The following is a 21,737-nucleotide window of genomic DNA, read 5'->3' as shown; positions in this document are numbered from 1 at the left end:
CCAAGAGAGGGCCTCCCACCAAAACTCATGGACGAGGCAAGGAGGGCATTAATCAGAGAGGCAACAAAGAGACCAAAGATAACCCTGAAGGAGCTGCAAAGCTCCACAACAGAGATTGGAGTAACTGTCCATAGGACCACTTTAAGCCGTACACTCCACAGAGCTGGGCTTTACAGAAGAGTGGCCAGAAAAAAGCCATTGCGTAAAGAAAGAAATAAGCAAACACGTTTGGTGTTCGCCAAAAGGCATGTGGGAGACTCCCCAAACATATGGAAGAAGGTACTCTGGTCAGATGAGACTAAAATTGAGCTTTTTGGCCATCAAGGAAAACGCTATGTCTGGCGCAAACCCAACACCTCTCATCACCCTGAGAACACCATCCCCACAGTGAAGCATGGTGGTAGCAGCATCATGGGGTGGGGATGTTTTTCATCGGCAGGGACTGGGAAACTGGTCAGAATTGAAGGAATGATGGATGGCGCTAAATACAGGGAAATTCTTGAGGGAAACCTGTTTCAGTCTTCCAGAGATTTGAGACTGGGACGGAGGTTCACCTTCCAGCAGGACAATGACCCTAAGCATACTGCTAAAGCAACACTCGAGTGGTTTAAGGGGAAACATTTAAATGTCTTGGAATGGCTTAGTCAAAGCCCAGACCTCAATCCAATTGAGAATCTGTGGTATGACTTAAAGATTGCTGTACACCAGCGGACCCATCCAACTTGAAGGAGCTGGAGCAGTTTTTCCTTGAAGAATGGGCAAATGTAGATGTGCCAAGCTTATAGAGAATTACCCCAAGAGACTTGCAGCTGTAATTGCTGCAAAAGGTGGCTCTACAAAGTATTGACTTTGGGGCGGGGTGGTGAATAGTTATGCACGCTAAAGTTATTTCTTGTTTGTTTCACAATAAAACATATTTTGCATCTTCAAAGTTGTAGGCATGTTGTGTAAATCAAATGATACAACCCCCCCAAAAATCTATTTTAATTCCAGGTTGTAAGGCAACAAAATAGGAAAAATGCCAAGGGGGGTGAATATTTTCGCAAGCCACTGTACATGGCTGGTTTGGATGTTATGTTTGTAAATTAAATCATTTGATACCTCAGCAGCTCTGTCACCAGATATCTCTCTGTGTGTAATTCACGGGTGCGTGCGTGATATGGGTCTGTTGCTGTGGCCTCTGCTGGATTCTGTGAAGAGCGATGGATGGGTGTTGCAGAGAGGAAGCTACTCTTCAGAGAACAGGAGCCCAGCTGCTAAATGACTCTGAAGCACCATGGCCCCTTCCTGCTCCTAAGATCTGGTCCAACGCCCTCCTCTGAAATATCACACACACAAGTCACCTGGGGAAGCATGTGTGCCACGATCTGCCCCATCGCTAAGTTCTATGTGATAGCAGACAAGGAAGAAGGGAAGGCTAACCACATGTGGGGATGGATGGATGTGCTCTGGTTAACCCAGCCCTCTTCCCAGAAAACGCTTCTGCTTAAAAACTTGCTTGAAAACACTGCGCCTCCATCTCTGCTGATTGGTCGCTGGGTGACTCATCGGGTCCGACTGGTTCCTCTGTGGTCGGGATTCACTGCACGACGAGGCAGGGCTATAGGTGTCTGTCACGCAAAAGACCTACTGCGATCTGTGGGCACACACACACAGTAGTATTTGGTTAATTCCTGGCTGGGTGTTGAGACCAGGCTGGGCTGTATAGTGTGTCTCCACTGGGTGGGAGTTGTACTGGAGTACAGGCGTAGCTTAGAGCAGAGCTGTTGACCACTGGGTTCCTCCTTGGCCCCTGTTAGAGCACACCCATTCCCCAGGAAACGCTCCTCCATAGTGGACTGGTTTTGGTTGGTGCTGCTTAATGAACAGGGCAGCACGGCTGGCCCTTAAATGTACACGAGAGCTAACATTAATAATCTGCATGTTAATCTCTCCTGGCTCAAAGTAGAGGAGTGACTTCATCACTACTTATATTTGTGAGACGTATTGACATGTTGAATGCACCGAGCTGTCATATTAAACTACTAGCACACAGTTCAGACACCCATGCATACCCCACAAGACATGCTACCAGAGGTCTCTTCACGGTCCAGAACAGACTATGGGAGGCGCACAGTACTACATAGAGCCATGACTACATGAACTCTATTCCACATCAAGTAATTAATGCAAGCAGTAAAATCAGATTTAAAAAACAGATAAAAATACACCTTATGGAACAACGGGGACTGTGAAGCGACACACACAGGCACAGACACATGCATACACACACGATAACATACGCACTATACACACACGTACACATGGATTTTGTGTTGTAGATATGTGGTAGTAGAGTAGTGGCCTGAGGGCACACACTTAATGTGTTGTGAAATGTAATGTAATGTTTTTAATTGTATATAACTGTCTTAATTTGGCCTAATACAAAAAATATCTCAGAAACCACAACCTGTTGACAGACAATGTTATTTATGTTTGTTTCAAGTCTTTCTGTTCTCTCTCTCTCTCTCTCTCTCTCTCTCTCTCTCTCTCTCTCTCTCTCTCTCTCTCTCTCTCTCTCTCTGTCTTTCTCTCTCTCTCTCTCTCTCTCTCTCTCTCTCTCTCTCTCTCTCTCTCTCGCTCTGTGTTTCTCTCTCTCTCTCTCTCTCGATCTCTCTCTCTTTCTCTGTCTTTCTCTCTCTCGCGCTCTCTCTCTCTCTTTCCCTTTCTCTCTCTCTCTCCCTCTCCCTCTCCCATCATCAGCACAGTGACATGGTGGATTTAACTAACTTGCTCTGGAATGAATTCTTTTTAACGATCATAATATTGGAAATGAAACAAGTACAATGTTATTAAAACACTTTCCCCATGATAATCATATTAGGTTCATACAAATGTGCCCCCTTGTAAATGCTATTACCATTTAGAATATTAACTCATTCATTTTTCTGCTCTCAGTATAACCCAATTAATTTATAAAGGACAAAAGCAGATTTAAATGTATTTTCTCTTAGATTGTTTATTGCATTATTCCCTCAGCTATGTCTTTGTCTTGTTCTATTTGTATTTTGATTGTTTGGTCTGGGTCTATAATTTCATTTCATTGGAAAATGTTAGATTGATCCACAATCTGATTATGGTCTATGACGGTTAATGGTTTCTTCAGAGAAACCAGAATTCAGAGAAACCAGAATTTATGGTTGATCTTTAGAGTGAATGATGGCTGTGGATATGTTGTGCGTGCGCGTCCTCACTGTGTTTGTAACCTGGCAGCACTGCAAGACTGCAAACATGCCACCTCAACATGCACACACACACTCGATTAATGACAGCATGTGGTTAGCCTGCCTTGGTGACTGAATGTTTAGGCCAACATACAGTGAGGGAAAAAAGTATTTGATCCCCTGCTGATTTTGTACGTTTGCCCACTGACAAAGACATGATCAGTCTATAATTTTAATGGTAGGTTTATTTGAACAGTGAGAGACAGAATAACAACAAAAGAAATCCTGAAAAACGCATGTCAAAAATGTTATAAATTGATTTTGCATTTTAATGAGGGAAATAAGTATTTGACCCCTCTGCAAAACATGACTTAGTACTTGGTGGAAAAACCCTTGTTGGCAATCACAGAGGTCAGACGTTTCTTGCAGTTGGCCACCAGGTTTGCACACATCTCAGGAGGGATTGTGTCCCACTCCTCTTTGCAGATCTTCTCCAAGTCATGAAGGTTTCGAGCCTGACGTTTGGCAACTCGAACCTTCAGCTCCCTCCACAGATTTTCTATGGGATTAAGGTCTGGAGACTGGCTAGGCCACTCCAGGACCTTAATGTGCTTCTTCTTGAGCCACTCCTTTGTTGCCTTGGCCGTGTGTTTTGGGTTATTGTCATGCTGGAATACCCATCCACGACCCATTTTCAATGCCCTGGCTGAGGGAAGGAGGTTCTCACCCAAGATTTGACGGTACATGGCCCCGTCCATCGTCCCTTTGATGTGGTGAAGTTGTCCTGTCCCCTTAGCAGAAAAACACCCCCAAAGCAGAATGTTTCCACCTCCATGTTTGACGGTGGGGATGGTGTTCTTGGAGTCATAGGCAGCATTCCTCCTCCTCCAAACACGGCGAGTTGAGTTGATGCCAAAGAGCTCGATTTTGGTCTCATCTGACCACAACACTTTCACCCAGTTCTCCTCTGAATCATTCAGATGTTCATTGGCAAACTTCAGACGGGCCTGTATATGTGCTTTCTTGAGCAGGGGGACCTTGCGGGCGCTGCAGGATTTCAGTCCTTCACGGCGTAGTGTGTTACCAATTGTTTTCTTGGTGACTATGGTCCCAGCTGCCTTGAGATCATTGGCAAGATCCTCCCGTGTAGTTCTGGGCTGATTCCTCACCGTTCTCATGATCATTGCAACTCCATGAGGTGAGATCTTGCATGGAGCCCCAGGCCGAGGGAGATTGACAGTTCTTTTGTGTTTCTTCCATTTGCGAATAATCACACCAACTGTTGTCACCTTCTCACCAAGCTGCTTGGCGATGGTCTTATAGCCCATTCCAGCCTTGTGTAGGTCTACAATCTTGTCCCTGACATTCTTGGAGAGCTCTTTGGTCTTGGCCATGGTGGAGAGTTTGGAATCTGATTGATTGATTGCTTCTGTGGACAGGTGTCTTTTATACAGGTAACAAGCTGAGATTAGGAGCACTCCCTTTAAGAGTGTGATCCTAATCTCAACTCGTTACCTGTATAAAAGACACCTGGGAGCCAGAAATCTTTCTGATTGCGAGGGGGTCAAATACTTATTTCCCTCATTAAAATGCAAATCAATTTATAACATTTTTGACATGCGTTTTTCTGGATTTTTTTGTTGTTATTCTGTCTCTCACTGTTCAAATAAACCTACCATTAAAATTATAGACTGATCATTTCTTTGTCAGTGGGCAAACGTACAAAATCAGCAGGGGATCAAATACTTTTTTCCCTCACTGTATCTATAGATACACTCAAACCATACATTCTAATATGTCCCTGTGACACTGTTCTCTGCCCATATATTTCCCCCTTCATAACTCTCAATAGCCAGCTGTCCTGCTGCTCATTAGGAGTCAGAGGGAGAGCATGCAGTGGAGAGAGGCCTGTTGGGTTGGTACTGTTCATGGGTGATAAGCAGAGAGAAGAAGACAGGCTGCTTATCAGGTGTATGTCCCTGCATGGCCCTGCTGTGTTTTCCTGGCGACCTGGAACAGTAGTCAAAGCAGAGTCCGTCAGAGGGATGGTGGGGTTCAAAGCCTAGTGTAGCAGCAATGTTATGCTGTCTCCCTCTATCCTCTGTCTCTCCATCTTTCTGTTTCTGTCTCTCGCTCTCCCTTGCTCTGTTTCTTTCTTGTTCTGTTTCTCTGTGTGCCCCCCCCCCCCCCTCTCTCTCAGTTGGGTGCTGTGCTTTGTACTGTGTGTGATTAATAAGAAATCCTGCTCAAACAGAGCAGTTCTGCAATCACCCTGGCCCCCATCCCCCTCTCCTCTTCTCCCTCCTCCTCCCCTCCCTCCCTCCCTCCCTCCCTCCCACTCCCAGGGATGAGAAATAAACAGGCAGAGGTTAGGCAGTGGCACACAATGAAACCATGCCAAAGGTACCTCATAAACCTAACAGTTGGCTTTTTATAGGGCTGAACTTTACATGTGAATAACAAGCTGTAATCTATTATCTAACCACTTCTGAGCGGCTGCTTTGTTGTTAGTTTAGATGCATGATCATGGCGACTACCTATTTGTTATTCATTAAAGAGGGTTTCGAAATGCATTGGCTACAAGCGACCTTATGGATTTGAGTTGTAGTGTGTGACACTGTGTGTGCGTGTGTGTGTGTGCGTGGGCACACACATTTGCACATGTATAGTGTGTTGTTATCTCACACAGCTCACTCAGCATCTGTAGTTAACCAACGCTGGTGGTTTCCAGGAAGAGGACAGTCAGGGGGAGTGGCACACCAGGCAAGCTGGCAAGCTGCTGGTTTATTGGCCGCTAAACCGTGTGTGCATCTGTCAAACAGCATCCTATACAAACCATATAGGCTATAGGTGTTGTCCCTGTGTGTGTGTGTGTGTGTGTGTGTGTGTGTGTGTGTGTGTGTGTGCGTGCGTGTGTGGGTCAGGGAGAGGTTCTAAATAAGCTGAGGTGGGAGCTATAAAGCGTACAGGGTGGTCAATAGTGGCCTGGAGCAGTGTGTGTTACAGTGGGGGAGCGACAGGCCCCAGCACCCCCATTGAAGACAGTTCCAGGCAGCCAGACACACAGCCAGGCTGAATGACATGGCTGGCTTGTTCGCTCCAAACATTCATTTTTACCTCCTGTCCCCAGCCTTCCAGTGGCCCTCATAGTTTATTATGAGAGGCTGGCTGGCTGGCTGGCTCTGTGCTGCTTATGGCATAGCAGGGTCTCTCTGCCATGGGCCTCAATGGACCTTGATGAACGGATGGACAGACAGGCAGGCAGGCAGGGTGGGGGGGAGACGGGGGGTCACACAGCTACGTCTCTCCTCTCCCGCCGCTGACTGCCCCCATCAGAGCCAAGGGGAGATAATACTTTGTCTAGACAGAACAGAGGTCAAGCAATAACAAGTGATTTGCTCCCCAGCCGTTCGGACAATTCCGGCAGATGCCTGACTGACTGTCCCGGATCAGCAGTGCGAGACAGACAGCCCTGTTCAATGGTCAGTATATACTGCAGCATGTCTCCCTGTCCAGTGTCCAGCTTGTGCATCCTGCTGTATCATTCAGGCAGTTGATGTGATATGCAAAGAGCTGTACATTCTCTCATCGCTTCATGATTATGGACATAGAGTTACAGCTCTTTTTCAGCAGAACTTGGACTTGCCATTGGTTTCTGCTACATTCACAGAGGGTTAGCGCTGAGAGTATTCTCCCTGTGACCAAGGAAGAGTCAACCAGAAGGCCTGGATGTGTATTTGATTCCTCCTCTCTCTAGAGAAGAGTGTCGTGCTTTTCAGCACGTCATTCGAGCCCGACCGATATAAAACAGCTTCAAATGTTGATTTCATACATTGTGACAATAATGACACATCACGGGAATGTCCGCAAGTGTTCAGATAAGCATAAGATTCCCTTTTTTCATCCTATTTATTGAATATCGGTTATCGGTGGAGTTATCGGCCAATATGATATAGCGTTAAAAGGCCAATATCGTCCGATAATATATTGGTCTGGCTCTACATTTACATTTTAGTCATTTAGCAGACGCTCTTATCCAGAGCAATTAGGGTGAAGTGCCTTGCTCAAGGGCACATCGACAGATTTTTCACCTAGTCGGCTCGGGGATGAGAACCAGCAACCTTTCGGTTACTGGCACTACGCTCTTAACCACTAAGCTACCTGCCGCCCTTACAGGTCTCTAGTTGCCATACACACCACAATACAGGTCTTAATTAAAACAGCCAAGCACACAGGACCTAGTCAGTCAGTAACCAGACCGAGAGGGCCACCAGGCTTTCTTTTCCCCCTCCCTCCCTCCCTCCATCCCTCCATCCCTCCCTCCCATCCTTGGCCTCCTGCGCAGAATAGCCTTGATCTTCCTAAAAAGCAGATTAACTAACCTTTGACAGAGGACATAATCCCCCCTGAAGACATTGACCATTTCCACTTCAGCATGCTGCTTCTAAACAGTGGGAAATTCCCCTGTGGTTTTCTGCTTAATTGCAGTGTGCTGAACACACCATGCTCTTTAAGGTATTTTAAATGGAGGGCCTGGCTACTTAAGGCATTTTAACATTGTAAACGTCTATCAATGGGCCCTTTACAGTTTTGCGTTTGGCACCAAGTTCAGAAATTAAAATAAACTTCATGTGGAATTTTAAATGTTGTGTAGACTACAATGTTAGTTTAAATATAAAAGTGAACAAGTAACAACAGAGAAAGGTATTTGGTAATTTTGTATTTTATTTGGATCCCCATTAGCTGTTGCAAAAGCAGCAGCTACTCTTCCTGGGGTCCACACAAAACATGAAACATGACATAATACAGAACATTAATAGACAAGAACAGCTCAAGGACAGAACTACAGTGAGGGAAAAAAGTATTTGATCCCCTGCTGATTTTGTACGTTTGCCCACTGACAAAGACATAATCAGTCTATAATTTTAATGGTAGGTTTATTTGAACAGTGAGAGACAGAATAACAACAACAAAAATCCAGAAAAACGCATGTCAAAAATGTTATAAATTGATTTGCATTTTAATTAGGGAAATAAGTATTTGACCCCTCTGCAAAACATGACTTAGTACTTGGTGGCAAAACCCTTGTTGGCAATCACAGAGGTCAGACGTTTCTTGTAGTTGGCCACCAGGTTTGCACACATCTCAGGAGGGATTTTGTCCCACTCCTCTTTGCAGATATTCTCCAAGTCATTAAGGTTTCGAGGCTGACGTTTGGCAACTCGAACCTTCAGCTCCCTCCACAGATTTTCTATGGGATTAAGGTCTGGAGACTGGCTAGGCCACTCCAGGACCTTAATGTGTTTCTTCTTGAGCCACTCCTTTGTTGCCTTGGCCGTGTGTTTTGGGTCATTGTCATGCTGGAATACCCATCCACGACACATGTTCAATGCCCTGGCTGAGGGAAGGAGGTTCTCACCCAAGATTTGACGGTACATGGCCCCGTCCATCGTCCCTTTGATGCGGTGAAGTTGTCCTGTCCCCTTAGCAGAAAAACACCCCCAAAGCAGAATGTTTCCACCTCCATGTTTGACGGTGGGGATGGTGCTCTTGGGGTCATAGGCAGCATTCCTCCTCCTCCAAACACGGCGAGTTGAGTTGATGCCAAAGAGCTCCATTTTGGTCACATCTGACCACAACACTTTCACCCAGTTCTCCTCTGAATCATTCAGATGTTCATTGGCAAACTTCAGACGGGCCTGTATATGCGTTTTCTTGAGCAGGGGGACCTTGCGGGCGCTGCAGGATTTCAGTCCTTCATGGCGTAGTGAAGAGAGATCCTCCCGTGTAGTTCTGGGCTGATTTCTCACCGTTCTCATGATCATTGCAACTCCACGAGGTGAGATCTTGCATGAAACCCCAGGCCGAGGGAGATTGACAGTTATTTTGTGTTTCTTCCATTTGCGAATAATCGCACCAACTGTTGTCACCTTCTCACCAAGCTGCTTGGCGATGGTCTTGTAGCCCATTCCAGCCTTGTGTAGGTCTACAATCTTGTTCCTGACATCCTTGGAGAGCTCTTTGGTCTTGGCCATGGTGGAGAGTTTGGAATCTGATTGATTGATTGCTTCTGTGGACAGGTGTCTTTTATACAGGTAACAAGCTGAGATTAGGAGCACTCCCTTTAAGAGTGTGCTCCTAATCTCAGCTCGTTACCTGTATAAAAGACACCTGGGAGCCGGAAATCTTTCTGATTGAGAGGGGGTCAAATACTTATTTCCCTCATTAAAATGCAAATCAATTTATAACATTTTTGACATGCATTTTTATGGATTTTTTTGTTGTTATTCTGTCTCTCACTGTTCAAATAAACCTACCATTAAAATTATAGACTGATCATTTCTTTGTCAGTGGGCAAACGTACAAAATCAGCAGGGGATCAAATACTTTTTTCAAATACTTTTTTTTAAAGGCACACGTAGCCTACATATCAATACATACACACAAACTATCTAGGTCAAATAGGGAAGAGGCGTTGCTTTATCTGTTTTTTGAAACCAGGTTTACTGTTTATTTGAGCAATATGAGATGGAACAGAGTTCCATGCAATAATGGCTCTATATAATACTGTACGCTTTCTTGAATTTGTTCTGGATTTGGGGACTGTGAAAAGACCCCTGGTGTCATGTCTGGTGGGGTAAGTGTGTGTGTCAGAGCTGTGTGTAAGTTGACTATGCAAACAATTGGTCTACCAACTGAGCTACATCCCTGCCGGCCATTTCCTCCCCTACCCTGGACAACGCTGGGCCAATTGTGCACCGCCCCATGGGTCTTGTCTGGTGGGGTAAGTGTGTGTGTCAGAGCTGTGTGTAAGTTGACTATGCAAACAATTTGGGATTTTCAACACATTCATGTTTCTTTAAAAAATAAGAAGTGATGCAGCCAGTCTCTCCTCAACTCTTAGCCAAGAGAGACTGGCATGCATAGTATTTATATCAGCCCTCTGATTACAATGAAGAGCAAGACGTGCCGCTCTGTTTTGGGCCAGCTGCAGCTTAACTAGGTCTTTCCTTGCAGCACTGGACCACACGACTGGACAATAATCAAGATTAGACAAAACTAGAGCTTGCAGATCCTGCTTTTTAGAGTGTGGTGTCAAAAAAGCAGAGCATCTCTTTATTAGGGAGATGGTTGTTAAGTGTTCAGGGTTCAGATCACAGACAGTTTTGAACTTAAGTGGTGATTCAATAGTGATTCATGAGTTCTGACATTCCAGTGCAATACAATTGTGTGCATTGTTGCCTATGCATGTTGTTCAGAGATAACATTCCAGCCATTTGACCCCATACTGTTTGTTCATTTAATTACTTATCTGCATTCTCCACAGGCACAGGCTGTAAGTCAGTTACTCTTTATTCAACCCTTCAGTTGTATTAACTGTATAACCTTCCCAGCTCCCATAGTTTCCCTAGTGAGTCATGGATACATTAAAGGCTGTGGCTACGGATAGAGTTTTCGCCCATATAAAAATATAAAACATAAAAATATATATTTTTTACCTTTATTTAATCAGGGAGTCATGCCCCTTGGTTGGAAAGTGAGGTAGTGGCAGGGATTCCTTCCCTTTGCACGGTTTCCCAAGTTAGGCAAGTGGGGGCAAGTGTTATGCGTGTCGCCTAGGGCTGGGCGGTATACTATATTTTAATATAAACCGTTATTGATGCATGGACAGGTATTTTAATTTAATTTCTTAAATGAGATATGCCGTGTGTAATGTCCATTTTAATTGTTTACACTGCTACTTGAGTCATCCCTCTCCGCTCTCTCAATTGAATTCAATTGAATTCAATTCAATAGACTTTATTGACATGGCAAGTTAAATAACTTACATTGTCAAAGTATACATATAACAAAAATGGTGGGACCAACAGCAATAATAATAGTAGTAGTGGAAATGGGATTACCATTAACAGCAACTACAACAACAATATTAATGAGAATAACAATACATTAAAGCAATAGTAGTAGACCAGTCTCTCTCTCTCTCTCTCCATGCCGCTTTCCTCACATACCTAGCCCCACCCCCTGTCACTCAAGGAGCGCATTTGCTGTTGCTTGACCACGAGACACTTGCGCTCAGTCTGCATGGTCAATGCAGCACATGCAACAATGTTGATGACAACGATGTTGTTTCCTCTTTGCTTCTTAATATAAATCCACAAGCGTTCTATAATTATACTATAGATTTGTGTTTCTTACATATGCAAACAGCTAGTTTGTCTTTTCTAAAGTTTTAGCTAAATCGTGTTAGCCGCTAATACTAATTGCTAGTTAGCTAATAAACATACTGAGTCAGAGCAAACGTAGCTAGCTAATACAGCCTGATACCAGTGCAGGCCTAAATCAGCATGTTGTTTGTGCAACAGTATTACATTTACATTTTAGTAGACACTCTTATCCAGAGCGACTTACAGTTAGTGAGTGCATACATTATTTTTTAATTTTTCATACTGGCCCCCCGTGGGAATCGAACCCACAACCCTGGCGTTGCAAATGCCATGCTCTACCAACTGAGCTACATCCCTGCCGGCCATTCCCTCCCCTACCCTGGACAACGCTGGGCCAATTGTGCGCCGCCCCATGGGTCTCCCGGTCACGGCCAGCTATGACAGAGCCTGGATTCAAACCAGGATCTCTAGTGGCACAGCTGGCGCTGCCTTAGACCACTGCGCCACTCGGGAGAGTATCTTCTAAATCAAAGAGGAATAGGCGAAGCATGAATATGTTGGCTACATTAAGAAATATTTAATGTAGCCAAAGATTACAGGGTCCCCTAGGAAACACTGACCATCGGTTCATTGGTTCCTACCCTATCACAATAATTTCTCCATGGCATTTTCATTCGTTGTCATGTCAAACAATACTGTATTCAAAGTGCCCTCTACTATTTATATTCTAACTATAGAATTAGAATAAACATTCTATTTCCATGATTCCTACAGTTCACCCAAGTGTTTACATCAAAATCGCAAGTCAAATCGCAATTGCAACATTTGGTTAAAAATAAAGAATTAGAATGTATGTGTTGCCACCCTAGGGTCATGCACTACTCATAAAGCAAATGTATAACTTTTTTTTATTCAAAAATAGAAAATACGCCCAGCTCTACTGTCACCATGTGGCACAAGTGTTTGGGCTAGGGCTGACCCCATTAGTCCACTGGTCGATTGTTTGGTCGATATAGGCTGTTGGTCTACCAATATTTATTTAGTCGAGCAGTAGCAAATATAAAAAATAAAACATCATGGTGTACAAGACACCTGTCTGATTCGCGCCTGTCTGAGTGGACTGATCCATTGTGGAGGCCGTTGGGATGGCACAGTTCATCACTCTAAGACATGTGCTACTGAAATTGTATGTGGTTATATTACATAAGAACAATGGTGCAACACTAATACAAATTATATTATTTTATAACAAATGCGCTTTCTCTCGCGTTGGATAGTGGTCACTGTCCGCAGTTCTGAAACACATCAATGCGCTGTTGAATTGGCGCCTTTTCCTAGACCATGTTGCTATGTGCATAATAGCAAAGTTAACCAGCATATTGGTGTTGAGAACAATGCGGCGGAGGCAGCAGCAGAACGATGAGGCGAGAAAACAGCCCTTGCCTTATTGTCAAAGGAAAAATCGGAAATCCCAACTTAATTCGGTCTAATCAATAGCCTAACTGTTACATGTGCCTAGCTTTATAAATCATCCATATATATCTACAGAAATAAGACAGATCCAGCTTCTTTTGAGTGTTTGTTTAATAGCCTACTGATTCCGTGAGCGCTAAGCCTCATACAACCACAACATGTCGGATAAACAATTTCACAAATTCAGCTGTTTTTAATCTGTGCTGTAATAAAGGCTTTAAACTTTTTTTCCGGGGCCTCCCGAGTGGCGCAGTGGTCTAAGGCACTGCATCGCAGTGCTAGCTGTGCCACTAGAGACCCTGGTTTGAGTCCAGGCTCTGTCGCAGCTGGTTGCGACCGGGAGACCCATGGGGTTAGGGGAGGGCTTGGCCGGCAGGGATGTTCTTGTCCCATCGTGCACTAGAGACTCCTGTGGTGGGCCAAGCGCAGTGCATGCTGACACGGTCGCCAGGTGTACGGTGTTTCCTCCGACACATTGGTGCTTTGTGTCGAGAAGCAGTGCGGCTCGGTTGGGTTGTGTTTCGGGGGACGCACGGCTCTCGACCTTCGCCTCTCCCGAGTCCGTACGGGAGTTGCAGCGATGTGACAAGACTATAACTACCAATTGGGGAGAAAAAAGGGGGTAATTTTTTAAAATATATATTTAAAATGTTTTATAAGAACAGCCTCTCTGGTATTATTTATAATTAATTTAGTGTTGTTGACACTGTTCCAAATTGTCAGAAAAATTATATTTATAATAATAATAATAACCCTCCTTTTTCTTGATCTCCTTCTTATTGTTATTATTACTATTATTATTATGATCATCATAATAATAAGTAATGTCATTATCATTAGTAGGCTTAGTATAGCAGCCTTGTATAACCACCATTGAGCTGTAGGCCTAACAGCGCATCCTGTTTAGTTGAAATATCGTAACTTACTTAGGCCTATATTTCAATTCTTATATAGGCTACTGTATCAATCAATCATTTGTTCGTTCATGTCATCACACAGCATACGAGTCATTCATGATTTGAAATGCGATCAAGCATTTTAGTTTTAAAATAAAATAACAAAGTGACCCTTGAATAATTTGCGTAAACAATAAATAAACTGTTCCATTTTGGAAATTGCATTCACGAATGAATGTGACTGTTTTTAGTCTTTTCTGTAATAAAGGCTTAACAAAAAACTGTAACAACAGACTCTCTGGTACGCCATTTATTTAGTGTTGTTTACATTGTTCCTAATGGTCAGACATTTTGTATTGTAATCTAACAGCAACTGTTTGGCACACATAATATGCACGCAGCACTTGCACCTTACCTTATTTTTCTTGAACTCCAGTATTTTCCACAACTAGTTAAATTTATTCCACACATCTGACTCCCCCTTTACCCCCTGAGCAACCAGTAAACATTCCCCCATTTCAAGTTTATTTGTCACGTCCTCTGCATCCATTTTGCTGTTACGGTGTTCAGAGTTTGTTATAACCAATTTATTGATGTGATTATGATATGCTATATGTCAGGACCTATTGGTCACGTGCATGCGAAGCAAACAGTGCATTCGGAAAGTATTCAGACCCCTTGACCTTTTCCACATTCTGTTACGTTACAGCCTTATTCGAAAATTGATTAAATTATATAATGACAAAGTGAAAACAGGTTTTTATAATTTGAGCAAATTTATAAAAATAATAATAACAGAAATACCTTATTTACATAATTATTCAGACCCTTTGCTATGAGACTCGAAATTGAGCTCAGGTGCATCCTGTTTCCATTGATCATCCTTGAGATGTTTCTACGACTTGATTGGATTCCACCTGTGGTAAATTAAATTGATTGGACATGATTTGGAAAGGCACCAAAGTTGACAGTGCATGTCAGAGCAAAAACCAAGCCATGATGTCGAAGGAATTGTCCCTAGAGCTCAGAGACAGGATTGTGTCTGCAGCATTGAAGGTCCCCAAGAACACAGTGGCCTCCATCATTCTTAAATGGAAGAATTTTGGGACCACCAATGACTCTTCCTAGAGCTGGCTGACCGGCCAAACTGAGCAATCGGTGGAGAAGGGCCTTGGTCAGGGAGGTGACCAATAACCCAATGGTCACTCTGACAGAGCTCCAGAGTTCCTCTGTGGAGATGGGAGAACCTTCCAGAAGGACAACCATCTCTGCAGCACTCCACCAATGAGGCCTTTATGGTAGAATGGCCAGACGGAAGCCACTCCTCAGTAAAAGGCACATGACAACCCGCTTGGAGTTTGCCAAAAGGCACTTAAAGGACTCTCAGACCATGAGAAACAATATTTTCTGGTCTGATGAAACCAGGATTGAACTCTTTGGCCTGAATGCCAAGTGTCACGTCTCGCTTGGAGTTTGCCAAAAGGCACTTAAAGGACTCTCAGACCATGAGAAACGATATTTTCTGGTCTGATGAAACCAGTATTTAACTCTTTGGCCTGAATGCCAAGTGTCACGTCTGGAGGAAACCTGGCACCATCCCTACGGTGAAGCATGGTGGTGGCAGCATCATGCTGTGGGGATGTTTTTCAGCGGCAGGGATCGAGGGAAAGATGAACGGAGAAAAGTACAGAGAGATCCTTGATGAAAACCTGCTCCAGAGCGCTCAGGACCTCAGACTGGGGCAAAGGTTCACCTTCCAACAGGACAACGACCCTAAGCACACAGCCAAGACAACGCAGGAGTGGCTTCGGGACAATCTCTGAATGTCTTTGAGTGGCCCAGGCAGAGGCCGGACTTGAACCCGATCGAACATCTCTGGAGAGACCTGAAAATAGATGTGCAGCGACGCTCCACATCCAACATGACAGAGCGTGAGAGGATCTGCAGAGAAGAATGGGAGAAACTCCCCAAATACAGGTGTGCCAAGCTTGTAGCCTCATACCCAAGAAGACTTGAGGCTGTAATCGCTGCCAAAGGTGCTTCAACAAAGTACTGAGTAAAGGGTCTGAATACTTATGTAAATGTGATATTTCAGTGTTTTATTTTTAATACATTTGTAAAAATTTCTAAAAACCTGTTTTTGCTTGGTCATTATGGGGTATTTTGTGTAGATTGATGAGGGAAAATAACTATTTAATGCATTTTAGAATAAGGCTGTAATGTAACAAAATGTGGAAAAAGTCAAGGGGTCTAAATACTTTCCCAATGCACTGTACATGTGTCACGCAAAGAGAGCAAGGGTTGAGGGAATAGGGACGTTTTTCCTAAACAAATGAGGGATTTCGGTAACATAACTTTTCAGTCAGAAATGGCTGTAATTATGTGGTAATTATGTTATTTGTAATTATGTTATGAACACTGTTCTGTAGTTGTCGCTGCAGCAGGGAGGAGAGAGAGACAACGGGTGCTAGTCACACAGTCACTGTTTTTTTTAACAGTCTGAGCCGGCCCAATACAATCAAATCAATTGCAATCGGACTCCCTCTAGTCATTTGTGTGTCTTAATTATTTAATCAAACAGTGTGCTTAAACCATCATACAAGCTCAGTGCAGATGGTTGATTTGATTAAAACACATAGGATGTGTCTATATATGGAAAAATACTTGTTTTAAAATTTCTACCAATCGAAAGAACAGATGACTCTTGGTCGACCAAGATTATTTTTAGTCGGGGACAGCCCTAGGTTGGACACTGACAACAGAACAGTAACCAACAGGAGTCTATGACTAATAGCTAACGTCAGATTGAGGAAGATTTTTGATGGCAATGGCGTTGCTATGGAAAGGGCAGTTACAGCTTGAGCCTAGTGCCGTAAACCCAAAGCTTCTTGGCCGATGCTGTTACTGTTGGTCATCCATCATCATGGCACTATAATCCTGGAATTTTACGTCACAATCAGAGCAGTAGGCCATTGCCATACTGTAGTATCTGATTATCCTCCCATAGTTTTCCAGTCAGCCCCACACAGCAGCAGCAGCACCGCTGACGGTGACCAGTGACTACGCCAATGCCAACGTGGCCAAATTATTTTTAGCGTGAAAGTCTCCACCAAAGGAATTGGTGGGTAATCCAAGCAGTGACATCTGGCCCTGGTGGCTTATGTGATTAGCAGAGTGCATTGCTCCTAATAACCCAGCGGACGGTCTTCATTACTCCCTCCATCCACATGTTTTTGCCAGCACAGGACATATGGGGGGGGGACAGAGAGGGGTGTCTTACACAAGCGGAGTAGTGTGGTAAAGCAAAAGCCCCTAGTAATATGCTTTATCAACTAGCCTACAGGCTTCGGTGTGTGCAGCATTAAGGTTAAGACCAGATGACCATTATGATGACCAGTGTCCCTGGTTATACTGGGTCAGACAGACATCTGGTAGGAGGAAAGGGAGGAGAGGAGAGAGGAAAGGAGATGGAGGAGGAGGATGAAGAGGAGGAGAGAAGGAGAGAGAGGAAGAGATGGAGGCGGAGGAGGGGGAGGAGGAGGAGGAGATGGCCAGATTTGTAGTGAATTAATCATCATTCAGAACTCAGAAGGCTAATAATGACAGAGTGACTAAACATGTCTCCTCCCTCTGCTCCCTGGCCCCAACACACTCCTGAATCATCATGGAACTCCTCCAAAACGTTTGGAAAACGTTCCACTCATTAGCCCCTGGCCCCCTTCACAACCTCTTCTCTTCAGGGTCACTGTGTGTTTAGTCATCTATAAGGAGACAGGAAAACAGGATTGGTTTTAGCTCAGTGGAGGCTGCTGAGGGGAGGACGGCACATAATAATGGCTGGAACGGAGAAAATAGAATGGCTTTGATACCATTCCACTGATTCCGCTCCAGCCATTACCACGAGTCCGTCCTCCCAAATGAAGGTGCCACCCACCTCCTGTTTTTTAGCCATATAGGCTAGGGCAATGTCTAATGTTATGCTGTGTATGCATGGGTGTGTTTTAGGATTTTGAGTGTGTGTGTTTGTGGATTTAGTCTGGGTTTAAAAATGGCGATGTGAGTGAAGGTGTACACAGGTGGTAGCTCTTAAATTTGTTAGTACACTAATTTGGGGTACATTGGAGACTGTTATATATCAATACCGAGGCCTGCATGTAAGCCGGCTTGTGCTGTAACAATCATTTCAGTGCTACAAACAGGCCCGTTTGAGAGGGTTATTTTTGGGCCGTTGTTTGCTTAGAGAAGCTTATTCTGAGGCAGGCCGTTCCCATGAGCTCAGTGCCTCGCAGTTTTCTGCTTGTGCTTGTTGTCTTCAGGACGGAGTTCAAATGCTCCTCTGTTGTTTCGAAAATAGAAGAGGCTTTTTTTCTCTCTCTTTCTCTCTCTCTCTCTTTCAAGCTAATTGTGTACCAACAAATGCAGGGTCTGGGTTGTCATTTTGCTTTTTGCTGAGGAAATTGCTATCATTCCTTGAGAGTCACGCAACTTTCAAAGGGCTTGTTTTGGTGCACATTTCTGTATTCTCTGAGTTCCCCATGAAAGAGTATTATTAGAGCTCTGTTTACATTAGTCCAGGTGGGAACAGAAGAGAAAAGGCACTTTCTCTGCATATATCAACCATCTAGATAGTCACCATTCAAACACAAAGTTCCTGTTTAAACATCATATACTATATATCCTATAGTGAAGCATGTTACAATACTGTATAGTTTTAAAACATATACGGACATCTCTCTTTTTCTCTTGCCATGAGTAGCATACATAATACGTAATTCCGAATAGTCACCTTATAGAGTGAAATAACCAATGTGAATTTAAGACTACAGTTTTTAGTTTGTGTTGGTTGAGTGAGACATTGATACGTCAGCATGGGCCGAGCCTGCCCTGACATAAGCTCTCTTTATTTAAAGAAGCCACTCGTATTTCAAGCACTGTCTCACATTCCTACCTCTCACTTTCTGTCTCCCTCCCCCTCCCCCTCCCCCTCCCCCCTCCCCTTCCCTCCCCTCCCCTCCACTCCACTCCCATCCCCTGCCCTCCCCTCCTCTCTTCCAGGTATGGCCTCGCAAGTGCAAGTCTTGTCCCCTCACACTCTCCAGTCAAGTGCCTTCTTTAGCGTGAAGAAGCTGAAGGTGGAGCAGAGTTCATACTGGGATATGACAGGGTACGGCACACACAGCAAAGTCGTCTACAGCCAGAACAGCAAGCAGCAAGTGTCCCAAGCCACCTCTCTGGGAATCAACTCCTCTCTGCCCTACGAGCAGCCTGCGCTCATCTTCCCAGCGAGCGCGGGGCAAATTGTGGTTGCCTCGGCCAGCAGTACCTCAGGCACTGCAGGGCCTCTGGGGCCTCTGTTGGGCTTGGGCAGTAGCGGTAGTGGCGGTGGAGGCAGTAGCAGTAGCGGAGGAGGAAGCGGTGGAGCAGTCCACAACCTGACCCGTCGCAGCACTGTCAGCCTGCTGGACACCTACCAGCGATGCGGGCTTAAGCGCAAGAGTGAGGAGCTCAACAACAGCAACAGCAGTGTGACGATCATCGAGGAGCACGGCGGCAGCACAATGATGATCCAGAACGCAGCCAGCGGGGCCACAGTGGCCACCGCCACGGCAACAGCCACATCGACAGCCACATCCAAGAACAGTAGTTCCAACAATGAAGGTGACTACCAGTTGGTGCAGCACGAGGTGGTCTGCTCTATGACCAACACCTACGAGGTGCTAGAGTTCTTGGGCAGAGGCACCTTCGGCCAAGTGGTCAAGTGCTGGAAGAGGGGCACCAACGAGATTGTGGCCATCAAGATCCTGAAGAACCACCCGTCGTACGCACGCCAGGGCCAGATCGAGGTGAGCATCCTGGCCCGGTTGAGCACAGAGAGTGCAGACGACTACAACTTTGTGCGCGCCTACGAGTGCTTCCAGCACAAGAACCACACATGCCTGGTGTTCGAGATGCTGGAGCAGAACCTGTACGACTTCCTCAAGCAGAACAAGTTCAGTCCGCTGCCATTGAAGTACATCAGGCCGGTCTTGCAGCAGGTGGCCACAGCCCTGATGAAGCTCAAGAGCCTGGGCCTGATCCATGCCGACCTGAAGCCAGAGAACATCATGCTGGTGGACCCCTCCAGGCAGCCCTACCGAGTCAAGGTCATCGACTTTGGCTCGGCCAGCCACGTGTCCAAAGCTGTGTGCTCCACCTACCTGCAGTCCAGATACTACAGGTAAGAGCAGTTTCTTTCACCTTGATTTAACCAGGAAATCTCATTATGATAAGAAGACCTATTTCCCAAGAGAGACCTGGCAAGTTTATTAAAAATAGGCTTTAAAAAGGTTTACAGATGGGACAGATTTGTCAAGGGGAGGGAGATGTTTCTTTACAAATTTGTTCTCCCCTAAGATTGTTTCAATATCACAGTGCTTTGTGCATCTTGTGTGATTTACTGGTTGGTTTATTGGAATGTTTTCCTAGTTGGTCTCAGTGTTTGGACCAAGGCTCTTGCTCGGCTCTGTTTTTCTGCTCTCTGCCAGTCTTATGAGCTGTAGTTGGTTAGAGTCTCTCCTTCTCTCGCTTATTCTTCTCTCTCTCTCTCTCTCTCTCTCTCTCTCTCTCTCTCTCTCTCTCTCTCTCTCTCTCATTCTCTCTCTCTCTCTCTCTCTCTCTCTCTCTCTCTCTCTCTCTCTCTCTCTCTCTCTCTCTCTCTCTCTCTCTCTCTCTCTCTCTCCTTTTCATTCCCTGTGGGTTCCCAGCTCATATCCTTACTGTTAACCCTCCCCCTCTCCGCTTTCTGAGAAACCAGCTGCTTATCGTGTTTAGTATGATAAACAACCAGGTTGTGGTGCTGCTTTGAAGATTAAGACGGCAGGTCTGTTGAGTAGTGTGCTGCTTTACAGCACGGTGGTAATAGCTTCACAATGACAGCACCTGGGAAATATTTGCCACAGAGACCAGTTTCTGGGAAATGGATTTTTGGGGTTGTGTTTGAAAAGTTTTAAAAAGCCAGAGAAAGCCCTCATTGAAGAGGGACTGTAAACACGGTGGACCGCTCCCACCGCCCCACCAAGGCTGGCTCCCATTTCCCCCAGGATGGAGATGTGGGGTCAGGCAGGAGTTATCCTGTAATCTGTCCCTGTAATCCACACCAGCGGGCCCAGCATTAGAAACAGATGACTCGCTGGGTAGGGCTTTCTTCTTTTTTGCCTATAGCAAACTCTGCTGTTTGGGTTACACAGCCAGCGTTGGGGGGAAGCTTTGTTGCTGTGTAGGCACTGCCTGGTCTAGGGAGAGCAGGTGTGAGGCACAGTACAACACATATGCAGGCAAACACACACACATACACTCAGCCATAACCCACACATGCCTTGGCACTAACCGTAATTTGCAAATGGGGCAACACTATCTCCCTCTACTCAGGGGTGAAAGTAGATTTTATTTCTTCCCGGTACGGGACCTCAAATTTTTTTGTGGGCCTAATAGTAAAGATATGTCATTTAACTGTAAACATTTATTCACTTTTAATGGGGCATAAACACAACCAAGCATGATGTCTGATTGTCAAACAAATCACTTCAAAAAGTAGGCTACAGGCCCACGTTTGTCCACTCTAAAATAATTCCAGCATCTAAAACAGTACCCGCCATTTGACAAAAGAGTTGTCTATATTAAAAGACCAAAAAGTTTAATGACATTTTGCGATTGTCATTTGGCACACCTGATTGATTTGTTCCCTGGTGTCTTTAGTGATCACCTCGAACCACACTGCATTTTGGAGCGTATGCCACCCATTTTCAAGTCCATTTGCTCATTTCTCATGCATCTGACAGGCGGTAATGATAAATTATGGTGTATTAGCCTACAGTTTTCTTTCTATCTTTGTTTTAATTGTTGTGATAGGCTCATTTTATTTTGCCGATATTCTTTATGTAAAACAGGGAACTGTTATATGAAGATGTACACAGTCACTCCGGCTTTGTTTACAATGTTCTCTGTAATTATTTATTTTG

At 44.7% G+C, this 21,737-nt stretch overlaps 1 protein-coding gene across 9 annotated transcripts in view; it reads left to right on the top strand.

The window, feature by feature from the left end:
* Positions 1-21,737, top strand: part of LOC311135464 (homeodomain-interacting protein kinase 2-like) — a 113,344-nt gene that overhangs the window by 10,842 nt on the left and 80,765 nt on the right. For all 9 annotated transcript variants that reach the window (XM_084169437.1, XM_084169435.1, XM_084169434.1 and 6 more), the window contains exon 2: positions 18,796-19,957. In XM_084169437.1, the coding sequence (XP_084025563.1) occupies positions 18,796-19,957 (1,162 nt within the window). The remainder of the gene's footprint in view (positions 1-18,795; positions 19,958-21,737) is intronic.

Source organism: Coregonus lavaretus (genome assembly GCF_964263955.1).
Source record: "Coregonus lavaretus genome assembly, chromosome: 9".
NCBI classification, from domain to species: Eukaryota; Metazoa; Chordata; class Actinopteri; order Salmoniformes; family Salmonidae; genus Coregonus; species Coregonus lavaretus.
This window is presented reverse-complemented; position numbering and strand designations above follow the sequence as displayed.